We start from the raw sequence: 15,076 nt of genomic DNA, 5'->3' as shown, positions 1-15,076 counted from the left end.
AGAATGAGTGAAGAATTGTATTTCTTTTATTTCTGTATCATAAAAATGTTGTATTCATGTGAGTTTGTCGCGGTGCATATTGCAATACTGTAATTTACATTTTCCAGCTGGGACCAACTGATGCAGACGGACCTTGTGCTGAGTGTCGTTAACATTGCAGTCCAACACGTGAACTCGTTAATAAACATGCGTCAGGGACTGCAACTAGAGGCTGATCAAAGTGTACACAGTATATACCCGCGACTGAGGTCCAGGCTGTGATGGCTTGTCTTCCTCCCTGACACAGGACACTCACATAACTTCTCCCCAGCCAAGGTCTAAACTCATCTTTTTCACTTTACAGACGCTGCCTCTCCCCAACGGGCCAGTCAACAGAAGAAGTGCGGACGGTGGGATCTTCGGCACGGCTCCCAGGGTGTCTTCTGACGGAGGGAGAGTTGGAAGAAGCCTTGGAGGGAGTCTCAAGCGAGCGTGTAGCAGCGGAGGGAAGCCGAGAGCGGTAGAAGACAGTGCCACAGGAGACACAACAGGAGCCAGCAGTGGGAGAGGCAGAGACGGTAGAGGAAGTTTCAGAGACACCGCACCTTCAACGCCTGCTACAGCCACACCCACCAGCTACCGGCGAGCGACGCCCAACCAGAGAGCGGCGGCAGGGGCGGCGGCGGTAGTGACAACGTCAGGCCCTCCACCGCGCTACCAGATCTCTGAATACACTTTCGAGAGGGAACAGCCAGACTCACCCTTCTCTGACGAGAAGGACAGCGAGGAGAAGAAAAAAAGTAAGTGAAATTAGGATTTTTTTTTTTTTTTATGTTAGCCCATGTGTTTAGGAAGAAGAGAGGAGGATAACCACAAGAAAAGTACTCAGTAGTGTTGGTGGTCTTACTGGAGTAGTGCTGGTCTTTTGCGACCAGAGACAAGAACAAGGAGGGGAAATATATATCGCGTTATTGTCTTATATTACGAAAGGAGATCTAGCATCAGGAAGTACGAAGTAATAGTGAAGGCAAATGCGATGTTCGGCAAAGGCGATGTTCTCGCTTCATGAGTGAATTAAATTGGACCCTCAGGTAGTTGCGATATATGCCGGTGTGTGTTGGAAAGTTATCCAGGTGTCTATTGCTTATCCCGGCTGCACTCAACCCTCTGGTAATAGGACAAGCGAGGTTATCCTTAAACTATATCTCGCGTATGTGAGATCACAGTTAGATTACTGTATGCGAGTCAGCTTTGGTCACCGCACAATAAAATGGATATCGATTCTCTGTAAATCATTCAGAGGAGGATGACAGAGCTAATCCCAGGCATTAGGAGCCTCGAGTAAAGAAACAAATTAAGAAAACTGAATTTGCGCCCTCGAGACACGTAGAGTGAGGGGCGACATGATTGAAGTGTATACATGGAAGTTAGGGTAAAATAAAAATGATATGACAAAGGTAATTAAACTGTCAAACCAGGGGCGAACACGGAGCGATAGTTTTAGATTAGAACTGGTTTGGAAATCAAGTTGACGAGTGGAACATGCTACCAAACACCATCACTAAGTCGAACTCGAATAGAAACTTCCTCCATAAGTTGGATAATTATATGAGTAATACGGGTTGGATGTAAACCAGTTGCCAATAGACCCGCTGCAGTTTCCTTTATTCTTATGTTATCAGTACCCAGTGAATAATGAACATAATAGCAATCATCAAGTTAGTATAGTGTGATGTTTACTGGAGGAAAGGTTAACGTCTTTAGTACCATATCAACGAGTTCGACTATTGGGTAATTTAACCCCTTAAACACAATAACTTAACCCTTTCGGTACAGGAACTTAATATCTTTAGTATGATTTCTTAGCCCTTGAATAGGTCGGCCGGTGTGGGACACAATTTCACTTTTCCCGATGAACTAACTTCTTTGGTGAGATGACAACCCCTTGAGCACCATGATTTGATCTCTGGAGTATGAAGTCAATGTTTGGAGTTTGAGTATGATAGTTTGCACTGGGGGCAGTAAGTCTTCATCCTCACCCCTGAAAGAGCTTGGGCACTTCGTGTTTTCTTATTTCCTTGTGGTTATCAGCATATACCTAGATCACGCGCACCTACAGTGATTTACTTGCATATATATATATATATATATATATATATATATATATATATATATATATATATATATATATATATATATATATATATATATATATATATATATATATATATATATATATATATATATATATATATATATATATATATATATATATATATATATATATATATATATATATATATATATATATATATATATAACGAAGAGGAGAACCAGGGAAAACACAAACATCTTGACTAAGTTGGGTTTCTTTAATTACTAACGTTACCGAAAATCATTTTCCATCATCCACAAATTTCTCTTAGACTAGTCTTCAAAATCCAGAGTTCAATTAGAAAAGTCTTTAAAATTTAAGACACCATACCCACACATCTGCAGTCCTCAGTTGTTTACCAATTTACATGTGCTAGCTGTAGGGCAGCATATATAGGTAAAACAAAAAGAAATTTGATAACTCGCATCCATGAGCGCTTGGGTCATTCACTCCGAACAGGCCAGTTAATCACGCAACCACCACATTCAGCTATCCGGAACCACGCCCACCAACATGACCACCCGTTTTCGCAGTCTGATTTCTCTGTTCTTGGCAGGAGCAACTGTGAAGCGGACCTCCTCTTTATGGAAGCCTTGTATCAATATAAAGTACAAACATCCATTTGTGATATGGCTTCCTGTGAATTGTCGTTATTTTCACACTAAGGCTCGTCTAAATTAAGGTAATAACCCCCAGTATATTTTAGGGTTTTTTTCTGATTTTAGTTTTGCAAGTAGGTCTTTCCTCATTTTTATCGGTTTTAAATTATAATGTTTTTTTTTTAATTCGCGGAAGGTAAATTTTGGTATAATGTTACGTTTTTATTGTATATCACCTGTATTTTTTTTATTTTTTTAACTTATTGTTTTCTAGGCTCTGATGATGGAAAATGATTTTCCGAAACGTTACTAATTAAAGAAATCCAACTTAGTAAAGATGTTGTGTTTTCCCTGGTTCTCCTCTTTGTTATGAAACTACGCTTTCCACGTAACAAGTCCATTGCTGAGGTTTATATATATATATATATATATATATATATATATATATATATATATATATATATATATATATATATATATATATATATATATATATATATAAATCCACAATGAAAACGTGGATAAGATAAATCTTGATAAAATCACACGGGAAAATGGAAACAACGAGTACCTTAGCTTTCGTCTTCATTCAAGACATCTTCAGAGGCAACTGAAGATCAGATATATATATATATATATATATATATATATATATATATATATATATATATATATATATATATATATATATATATATATATATATATATATATATATATATATATTACCGATACTAGCACATATAGATCTTGTTTTCATAGCCCTAAATAGAAATGATCATTGAAGAAAAATCAAATCATGTCAGAAAGACTGGGAATAGCCACGACCGCCGCTGATGTAATGTTTTAGTAATGACTGAATTAATAGTGAGAAGGGCAGTGTTATCCCGGTGGCATCATGCGTTAGCTTCAGCAACTGGTTGTGTCTATTTATACTGTTTACCATTTTTCATCAGTTTCAGACACATTAATTTTCCTTTTTGTTACTTGACCCAAAAAGCATAGAAAACGATACACTGTGGTGGTATACAGACCATGGTGTTACACAGACTGTGGTGTTATACAGACTGTGGTGTTATACAGACTGTTGTGTTATACAGTCTGTGGTGTTATACAGTCTGTGGTCGTATATAGAGAATGGTGTTATACATAGGAGCGAAATTATTGATGTAATGTTTCTATTTTCCTCTATTTTTGTGGTGATGCTGCTTCTCACTGACTAACGAGTCTGAACAAACTTTTGTGTGAAAATATGTAATCGTGATATTTTAGACAATTAACTTTACGGGAAATGTTAAGATCGGAAATATGAAGTCATTTTCAAGTAAATACGCGATGTCTTTGTGATAGAACATTACAGACTGTTAATTTTTTAAAGAAAATATAATAGTTGAGGCTATATATATATATATATATATATATATATATATATATATATATATATATATATATATATATATATATGCAAGGAAAAAAAAGCGCTTGGGAACTTCGTGTTTTCTTTGCTTGTGATTATCAATATATACCTAAATCACGATACTTATTGATTTACTTGCATATATATATATATATATATATATATATATATATATATATATATATATATATATATATATATATATATATATATATATATATATATATATGTCTTGAAGCAAAGTGATGTTACTCCTCTTCGAACAGTGTCCAGACTGTTTATGCTTATTCTTGTATCAGATTTTTGCGAGCTTCGAAGGTGATGCACATCGACATGGTTTGAAGTAACAATAAACATTTCAGACCTCTTATCGAAAGTGACAGGGGGATTTGTGATCGAGGTAAACAGTCAACTCGTCCTTGATGCTTTTTCTAGACAGAATCTGTTTGGTAGATGCTTTCTTGTTGGTGTACCAACGTCCACGTGTTATGCAGTGGCAGGAGTCTGTTCCGTGTAGCCTCCTTTGATGAAGTAATAACACTGTAGGGGTCAAACACTAGATGTATCTTATCACTGTCTTTGGCTTCGGTGCCCAGTGTTGTGTTGAAGTGATTTCCCCACTTTGCACAAGTCTCGATCCACGCCGATTTTCCCACTGCCTGTACTACAGCGACTCCATTTACGCCAGTCACCTTTCAGCTGTGTACGTCATTACCTCTTCCTCGGCAGCATCCCGCAAGGCAATGGATAAAACTCGCTCCGACTCGTTCCACCGTTTGGGTTTAATGAAGTGGATGACCTTGACCTCTATGTGTAAGATAAAGTCTCCTCCTCATGCCACGTTCACAATTTAGACTGAACACCATTGATCTGCACATTACTCCTGTGGGTCTTACGTAGATCTGCCATCCTTTACTACTTCGCAGGAGGTGATAAATAACGTGACCTCATATAATGTGCCCACAGAGGATGACCTCACTTTACCAGATGACCTAACAACGATATCCTCACACAATATGACCGCTGAGGGTGATCTGACCACGAGAAATGAGGTTGACGAGTTCCATAACAATTTAAGTTACGAGTTACTTAATGCAGAAAGGCAGAATATACCATACAGAAAACTCAGATAAAATAACAATGACCCGAAATGAAAAAAAAATAATTATTTAAAGAATATTATTGGACAAAGGAAGGCTATAGGTAGGAGAATGATTCGTGGTGAAGTTTACCTCCGAGATTATTATAAAGTACATGCCAGTAGGGTTAAGACCGAGATAGAAATGCAAAGAGGAATAATGAACTGAAGGTAGCAAGGGAGGCGAAGTCAAACCCCCAGGGATTCTTCCAAATGTATCAAACTAAAACACGAGGCAAGATTGGACCAATACAATCAGATCCGACGAGCTAACTGATAACGACGGAGAAATGAGCAATAATCTGAACAGATATTTTTCATCAGTTTTCACAACCGAAAATTTAAACATGACCCCCTAGGCACCGACTATCTATAGAGAGAGTGAAGAAAATAAATTAAGCGAGATAGTAGTGACTAGCAACGATGTTTGTAAACAAATAGATAAACTAAAACCTAATAAGTCGCCAAGTTCCGACGAGATATATGCCAGAGTATTAAAGGGATGTAAGGAAGAACTGGGTATGCCCTTAGCAAACTTGTTTAACATGTCATTAAAAACCGCTGTAGTTCCAGAATCCTGGAGAACAGCGAATGTGATACTAATTTTCAAGAAGGAAGGTAGATCACTATCTTCTAACTACCGTCCAATCAGCTTGACATCATTTATAGGCAAATTTACTGGAAGCAATAATTTCAAACTCAATTCAAAATCACCTCGAGAAACACAAATAAATCAATGATTCCCAACATGACTTCAAAAGTGGGCGTTCATGTCTGACAAATCTATTATACATCGGTTTGCATTTTAAGAACAGTTGAATGATGTTTTAAAATTGAGACGTGATTCTGATTCGTTTTTTATCAACGATTTAAAAAATAAACTTTGTTTTGCTCTATCACGTCACATTATTTATTACCAATAAGACAAGATAATATAACTTATACATATACAACATACAAATAAGACAATTCAGTAGGCTTCAAAATTAACTAAACCTAAAGATTATTGTGATTAAGGCTATTTGCCTGCAAATGCAGAAATAAATGATATATATGGATATGCATGAACAGAATATTAGGCTTTTAGGATGGGTGAAACTTTTTTTTTCGGTTTTCTGGCAATCTTTTCACTGGCACAATCTCTCTTCAGCATCCAGCACTAGTCTGCCATCACGTTCACATTCTACCTTCCTTGATACCTCTTTTCCATTTCCTTAATGTCCTGGTGAAATGTTTCACCTTGCTCTTCACTTAAACTATCCAAATTTTCAGGAAAAACCTCAAGATGGGATGCACTTTTACACTCATATTGCAACCCATGTTTTTAAAGTTATTCAATATACCTTCAACAATGTTTTGATAGTTTAGATCTTTTCTATTGCCTAGAAAACTATACATAACATTCTTGAAACTATTCCATGCTTCTTTCTCACACTGGTTCACAGATTCGTCAAATTGGTGGTCCAACATTAACTTTCGGATTTGAGGTCCAACGAAAATGCCAGCTTTGATTTTTTTCATATGTGACTGATGGAAATTCCCTGCATATGTACTGTACCTGGAACAATCACTTTCCTTATCTAGGGCTTTTACAAATTATTTCATTAACCCTAATTTAATATGCAGAGGAGGCAACAGCACTTTCTTAGGGTCAATCAATGGTTCATGTAGAATATTTTTTTTAACCTGGCACAAGAGCCTGTCTTGGTAGCCAGTGTATTTTGTCCCAATGTTCAAGTCTTGCTCTGTTGTCCCACTCGCACAAAAAACATTGTATTTTCGTGTCTCCACTCTGTTGACCAAGCAACAAAGCATTTATTTAGAAATCTCCACAAACCAACCAACCATGATTTTTATAATGAACTTTCTCTTGTAGTATCTGCAAATTTTCATAAGTTTCCTTAAGATGAACAGAGTGAGCCACAGTGAGTGAGACTTGTTTCTGAAGAATCAATGAACAACCCCATTCAGTAGCTGTATAGGTAATGACAAAATAGTTAATTAAAGCAGACACATTATTACAATAATCCAAGGAACCTTCCTCTGAAAAAAAAAATGAACTAGGTCTTGCTCACGTTGCCTTTACCATGAAAAATATGTCCATTTGCTCAATAAATTCTTTGATTTCAACGTAGATTCTAAAAGTTCAGCAGACTCCTTTGGTAAATTCAAATCCCTAACCAGATCGTTAAGTTCACTCTGGGTAAACACCTCCGGTACATCACTAATATCTTCAGGCTGATAAACATCACTTCCGTTATCTGACGATGAATCACGGTCAGATTTTGATGACACTGACTGCAACACATCTGGCGGAATTGGGACTGGAACCTCAGGACCACGTGGCACTGGTCTCATGGCAGATGGAATCTTGGGATAAATGATTCCTTGTTTATTTTTTGCATTATATCTCTCTATCTTCACAGAGAAAAAATAACAGTCATTACCATGATTTTTAGACTCCCGCCATACCATAGGGACTCCAAATGGCACAGATTTTTTCTTACCATATTTCCACAGTCTTAAACCTTCAGCACAAGTGCGACATACTTTATGTGGCGCCCATGGTTTATCTAAATCACCTATTTTCACTCCAAAGTTGGCAAAATATGCATTTTTCACGAATGTGGTTATTTCTTGTCGTTGCTTATGCACAACATTAGCACCCACATACGTAGCAGAATACGTTTGGATTGTTCAAACATCCACGAGAAGACATATTTACAACAGGAATAGTATCTTAGTAGAGCAAAACAAGGAGATTTAACACTACAGTTGCTGATGCGACACTGAACAATGACGTTTGCCTCAAGGGTTCCATTTGTCAATAAACCTTGCGTGATAGACGAAAACTGAAGTCATATATGAAATCAACAATAAAAACAGATTAGGGAACACACATTAGTTTGAAAACATCAAAATTCATGCAGACCGGCCGAAATTATCATTCATTTAAACTGTTTTCGAATCGGTGGATGACGGACACGATTATGATGTGTTTTACCTCGACTTTAGTAAAGCCTTCGACAGTCCCCCACGAAAGACTAATATGCAAAGCGGAGGCACATATAATTGGAGAAGAACTTTCAAAATGCATTAAGACGTTGGTACAGGATAGGAAACAGCGAGAAACCACTAATGGCACTAAATCCGATTGGGGTAACGTCACTAGTGGAGTACCCCAAGGCTCAATATTTTGACCATTATGATTTATGATATACATAAACTACATAGATATAGGCGTAGACAGCAACATAGGCTAATTTGCTGACGACACTTGAATAGGGCGTGTAATTAAATCTGACGAGGTCTCGCAAAACTAGAAAACGATTTAAAAAAAAATTTCGCATGGTCTGAAAAATAGCAGATGAAATTTAATGTGGACAAATGTAAAATACTTTGTTTAGGAGATGTAAACAGAGAAACCAGATATCAGTTAAACAACGTTGGTATAGAGAAATCTGACTGTGAGAAATATTTAGGAGTAATGATAAGTAGGAATCTTAAACCATGACAACAATGTATATTTGCTCGAAACAAGGCTAACAAAGTACTTGGTTTCATACAAAGGAGTTTTAGTTACAAAAATAGCGAGGTTATCCTAAAACTATATTTTACGCTTGTGAGACCTCATTTGGATTATGCATTTCAGCTGTGGTCACCGTACTACAGAATGGATATCGAATCCCTAGAAAGCATACAGCGGAGGATGCCAAGACTAATCCCGGGGATTAGGAATCCTTGAGTATAGAGACAGATTAAAGCCACTGAATTAGCACTCCCTCGAGAGATGTACAGTCGAGTGAGGGGCGATATGATCTAGGCGTATAAATGGAAGTCAGTGTTAAACAAAGGTGATATAACAAAGGTACTTAAATTATTTAACCAGGAGCGAACTCGTAGCAATTGTTTTAAATTAGCCACCTTTGATTTAGGAGCGAGATAAGTAAACACTGGTTTGGAAATAGAGTAGTGGGTGAGTGGAACAAGTTACCAAACATCATCATTAACTCGAACATGCTGAGTAGTTTCAAATATAGGTTGGACAGATATATGTGCGATTGGGGTTGGGTGTAAACGAGACTGCTCAATATCAGCCAATAGGCCCGTTTCAGTTTCCTCCATTCTTACGTTCTTATAGTTAGAAGACTTTTCACAAGACGGATAAACTTAATGATGCCAACGTTTGTTTCTTCTGCCGAATTAAATTTGCATAGTATCATCAATACTTCTCTTAGGTGTCCGCCGTACACGCTTCGCCCAGCATATTTTATATCAATGGCATGAGAGCATCATCTTCACTGATGATTGAACTGAGGTAAACTAAACATGTTTCATGGTTGCTCTCTGCCACTGCATTTCGTAGCTGCCCACCAGCATTAGAGAATATCAACTCATGAACATCTTTTGTTGGATTGTCCTCCTGACAGAAGAAACACAAATCCTTTTTCAAGGAAGCTGTCAACAAACGTTTGAAAAGAATGTCACGCTGATCAAGCTCTGTTTTCCCTATTGACATGCTCTCTTGTAGCGCACCTTGGCATGGCCCAGAGATCCACTTTTTGTGAACAAACGTCAACAATTTTGAATAAGTGTCTAATGATGGCTTTATTACAAGTCTTCCTCCTTCTTTCTCCAAGAGTATGTCTCTAGGACTGTCCAATCTCAACCCAGGTCCTGGAAAAAAACGAAAATATGTTGCTATTAGTTGATTGTTGACTTTTCAACTCGCAAGCAAATACATATATGTTAATTAGGCTTACAATATGCAGATGAAATCTTAAGGAAGATGACCTTAAACCCATGAACTTTGACCTCAGGTCATGGTCACTAAGGGTCAACAGACAAATGGTAACATCAACTGTTTTGTTCTTAGGACTCAAAATAATACATTTATTAAGATTACCCAAAATAACCGGTCCTAAAGGAAATTGCAATTAGTGTATGTCAACAATTGGTCATAAAATTTTCTCCACACGTTTAGCAATATCTGACATCTACTCAGTAATGGCAGGGTAAGCGTCTCAGCATCTCATTTTCAGATCACTTAATTGATCTCCCAGGTATCGTATAACAGCTGGTATGTGCAAGGTATTATCTTTAAAAGTGGTTAATGTAGATACATGTAAACAAGCATACTGAACGCAGATGTAGTTTATCCACCCAACCGACCCGACCTGACCAGACCTAACCTGACCCGATTCGACACGACCCAACCCGACCAGACTCGACCTAACTCTAAGGTGACGGGCGGTAGATGCTCGTAGGGTGTGTTGCGTGACTTTGCCATCAACAACTTGTGTGTAAAAACTTGCTCAAAAACATCTCTATGGAGGTGTCTTATGAATTTCAAAATAAACACTGCAACTCCTGTTGTCTCTGTAGGTTTGTCAAAATCCTTCGTCCGGTGTGTCATTCCCTCATATAAAATTGTAAAGCTACTTTTGGAACAAGGTATATAAAGTTCTTTCTCCTCAACAACACTTTTATTTATAGTTCTCGTGAAATTTTGAGCGTTTTGTAGATATTCACATAACGCTAACATCATAACCTAAATGTTTAACTTCCTTGTGTGTGTGTGTGTGTGTGTGTGTGTGTGTGTGTGTGTGTGTGAGTGTGTGTGTGTAGATGCGTATGCACACTTTGCCCTTGAGGTGAATGTTCGTAAGACTTATATTCACTTTCAGCCTTCCCCTGGTACCTACCACACCTCCACCATCCACCATCCACCCAGCTCAACGGTACTACCCTCTCTAATGTTACCCATTTCCAGTCCCTTGGCTCCCACTTGTCCACCACCGCGGACATCGGTGAAGAGATTCAATATCGGTCCAGATGTGCATCTCAAGCAATTGGCAGATTCCGTAACCATGTCTTCAGCTGTAGGGAGCTGAAATTACCTACAAAGTTACACGTGTTTCGAGCAGTGGTCCTCCCCACCCTGCTATATGGCAGCGAGACATGGGTCACATAAAGGAGGCACTTCAAGGCATTTGAAAACTTTTACCAACGTAGTCCACGTTCTATTCTCCGAGGTTGCTGGGAAGACAAGAGAACAAGTGCCAGTATTCTCGCTGATGCCAACTGTAGGAGCATTGCGGCTACCATTATCCATGAATAACCACGTTGGACTGGTCATGTTACCCACATAGACGACAGTAGACTGCCAAAGAAGCTACTTTACAGTCACCTAATGGTAAAAGTAACGCTGGCAGGCAACGGAAAAGGTATAAGGATAGTCTTAAGACAGATGTGAAAAGTACCAAGTCGACCCCCTCACCTGGGAGACGATCATTTCGCACCGTAACGCTTGGAGGAGCACCACACAAGAAGGTGTCAATACTTTCGAGTTAGCCCGACTTCATACCGAGGCAGACAAGCGCCAGCGCCGGAAAGACGATACCTCCGCCCCTCCCACACTAGATGTAGCCCTCCACACGTGAATAATCTGTGGACGGCACTGTCGATCCCGTATAGGCCTCTCGAGTCACCTCAGAATTCACCAAAGAAGGTGATATCCTTAGTAACTTATGTCATTGTTGCATAGGTGGATGATCGTCATATTCGATTCCGAGTGACAGCAAAGTAGTCGTAGTAGTATGTGTGCGCGCGCGCGCGCGCGTGTGTGTGTGTGTGTGTGTGTGTGTATTAATACTCAACCAAAATTCAATTATTCAGCGTTAAAAGAATTACATCTCTCCACAGGGAGAGAGACAAAACACACACACACACACACACACACACACACACACACACACACACACACACACTCCAACTCCTCGGCAGCTGCAGGTCACTTAGTCCAGTAAAATACTATGCAAGATACACCACCAGCTTAATTTGGTAGCCTCAGAGATCCTCCTTGGCAGAGTTCATTATACATCAATCTAATAAACAGTATCATATGCGTTAACGTGGACCTCCGGATATAATATACTACAACCAAGTCTCACCTAAAGGAATTAGTCGCCTCAGCTGGTCGATATCCTCTCTTGCATGGTGAAAATATTATGGCAATTTCTGTAAGAGTTTGCAAAGGTGTATAAATTCTCATGCAGGTGGAAAATGTGCCATAGCCAGCAGGGATGTATTATTGTATATGTGTGTGTTTACGTGTTAGTTCTTGTGTATGTAGTAAGTGTATGAATATACGTAGGTGTATAAGTTGTATATATTTATGAAGAGTTGAGACGTAGTGAATATGGGTTCGTGTTTATGTGTTTTTAGCCTATGGTGACGTGTGTGTTGTTCAGGTCAGGCCTTAAGTTATGTATTGAGAAGATTCCCGTTAACAGCGTTAGGGGAAGGACACAACTCTAACCTGAGGTAGTGGGCAACTTTTTACAGCATGAAGGCAGTAAACACAGCACTAACCTTGGAGGGTGGCCGTCAGTTTACAGCATGAGGGCAGGGCATATCACCGACTCGGGGTCGTAGACTGTGAGTGAGTGACTGAATTGACTGTGTCAGTGATTGACTAAATAACAGACTGACTGTGAATGAATAAGTGAACAAGTAGAGTGAGTGAGTGAGTGAGTTTTCGTAAACAGCCACCGTACGTTACTAACCTAGAACTTATCGCAACTATAATTCTCTTTGATATTGTCTAAAACTCAAATAAAACAAAAAAAAACGAAAAACAAAAACAAAATAATATAATTAAACAAATCCTATGTTTGTGTTAGTGGTTCCTCCTTCAGTCAGCCCTCAGAGGATTTTTTTTCCTAATATATATATACGAGTACTATATATATATATATATATATATATATATATATATATATATATATATATATATATATATATATATATATATATATATATATATATATATATATATATATATATATATATATATATATATATTGGTGTTAAGTTCCTGGATATTATAAAACTACAGTGGTAGTGTTGGTGGGAGCCCGAACGTGATTATAAGCAAAAGTGAGGATTGTAAGAGAAGGTGAGGGTTGTAAATAACAGTGATGCTTGTAAGTAAGAGTGAGGATAGTATAAGCGATAATTGTAAGAGTGAGGATTGTAAGTAAAAGTGAGGAACGTAAGTAATAGTGAGGATTCTTCTGTCCCTTTTTATTGGCATTACAAAGTTAAAGTAGAGAAAAGAGTTACTCCCAACGGCTAGACCAGTGACCAGCAGCACACTGATAACTGTAATCAGTATCTCACAAAAGTATTTGTCCACACAACCATATGATATTGGTACATGCATTTACTATGGTATATAGTTTAACATAAGTAATGCAATGTGTATTTATTTCGGCGTAATTAATATGATGTTCCGTTACCAAATGTAGTAGGATCAGTATGGCACAGAGCCGCGCATACCAACCCTCCCGGGACATCACGAGTTGCATGTAGCATTTCGGAAGTCATCGGACCCATCCAAGCAGATATTTTTTGGGGGGATACTGTACAATGCCGGAAAAAGAAGTAAAGGGGCGAGTCGAACGTTTGTGTGTCGCCACCTTGCCCCTCTCTTGCTCCCTCGCCCCAGTGGCAAGTATGATTGCTTTATTTCAGTTGCCTGCGTGTTTCCAAAAGCGAGAAAGCAATAATATATATATTTTTCAAGCTACCACACATTCCCAGTAAAAATGAAAATATAAAACTTTGTGATATTTGCTGTCAACGTACAGGAGAAATATTTTGTTCCATTCCCGAGTATTTTCTTTGTTTCCGCCACTATGCTACAAATTCCACACCTCGTCTGTGACTCGTCTAATTTTATCTCCTCGTTTATTGGGTGATAATAACCTTACGAGTTTTAAATTGGTCCTTAAAACTTACCAGACATTTTTCTGACGCCCGAGACGGTGGCCAGCGTGGTGAAAGAGACAATGGAAAGTAAAATCTCGATGGACATCTGTTATCATTTAGTCATGGCGGCGTCATGAATGAGGATATACTTCAAAATGTTGAACCGAGTTATTTCCATCTACTTGTGTGTCGTCGAGGAAAGTCCAGTTCAAATTATAGTTACGTACGTGTAGAAAGCCGTATACTTTACTCGGAATAATTTCGTGTGTTTTTTAAGTCCACAAGATGTAATAAAATATTCATGTTTGAGTTAAAGTGACAGTAAACGATGATATGTCACCATGTAATGAGGATGTTAAGGCTGTGTTACGCTGACTGAGAACGGGTATAACATGACAATAGCAGATTATTATGCATTTTCTGGCCGGGATTATACTCGATTATACCTTCTTTCTGTTTTTCCTTTTTTACGGGGATCAGCCCACCCGGGCATAGGTCACTGGCCCATATCGGCACCTGGGGTCGAAAATGTAATAACAATAATAATAATAATAATAATAATAATAATAATAATAATAATAATAATAATAATAATAATGATAATAATAATAATAATAATAATAATAATAATAATAATAATAATAATAATAAAGAAATACAAAAATGAAAAAAAAGAGCAAGAGTGAGAAACAATATACAGTATGTATGTTGTGTTGTCAATGGGAAGAGAAACAATTGAGACTCTGCAACTGTGTGTAAATGAGGCAGAAAGTCAGATCAGCAACCTGGGACTTGGTCACAATTTTCGTGATGCCATATGGCAGGGAAACCAGGTAAAAAGGCCACAGGAAAAAAAGTCACAGAAAAAAAGTCACAGAAAAAAGTCACCTAACCTAACCCAACCTAACCTAACCTAACCTAACCTAACCTAACCTAACCTAACCTAACCTAACCTAACCTAACCTAACCTAACCTAACCTAACCTACGTGCATCACATATAAATTGTGTTGTCA

The 15,076-nt window shown here is 38.1% G+C and overlaps 1 protein-coding gene across 1 annotated transcript in view; it reads left to right on the top strand.

The window, feature by feature from the left end:
* Positions 1–343: 343 nt before the first annotated feature.
* The window catches only part of LOC121876650 (dipeptidase 1-like), a gene marked incomplete at its 5' end in the record, with an annotated part of 225,465 nt that continues 210,732 nt past the window's right edge, over positions 344–15,076 (top strand). The window contains 1 exon segment of the mRNA XM_042382005.1: positions 344–779. Coding sequence (XP_042237939.1) covers positions 344–779 — 436 coding nt within the window.

This window comes from Homarus americanus, unplaced genomic scaffold, assembly GCF_018991925.1.
Source record: "Homarus americanus isolate GMGI-L3 unplaced genomic scaffold, GMGI_Hamer_2.0 scaffold51859, whole genome shotgun sequence".
NCBI classification, from domain to species: domain Eukaryota; kingdom Metazoa; phylum Arthropoda; class Malacostraca; order Decapoda; family Nephropidae; genus Homarus; species Homarus americanus.
Note: the sequence above shows the minus strand (reverse complement) of the source record. Positions and strands in the feature narration are given on the sequence as shown.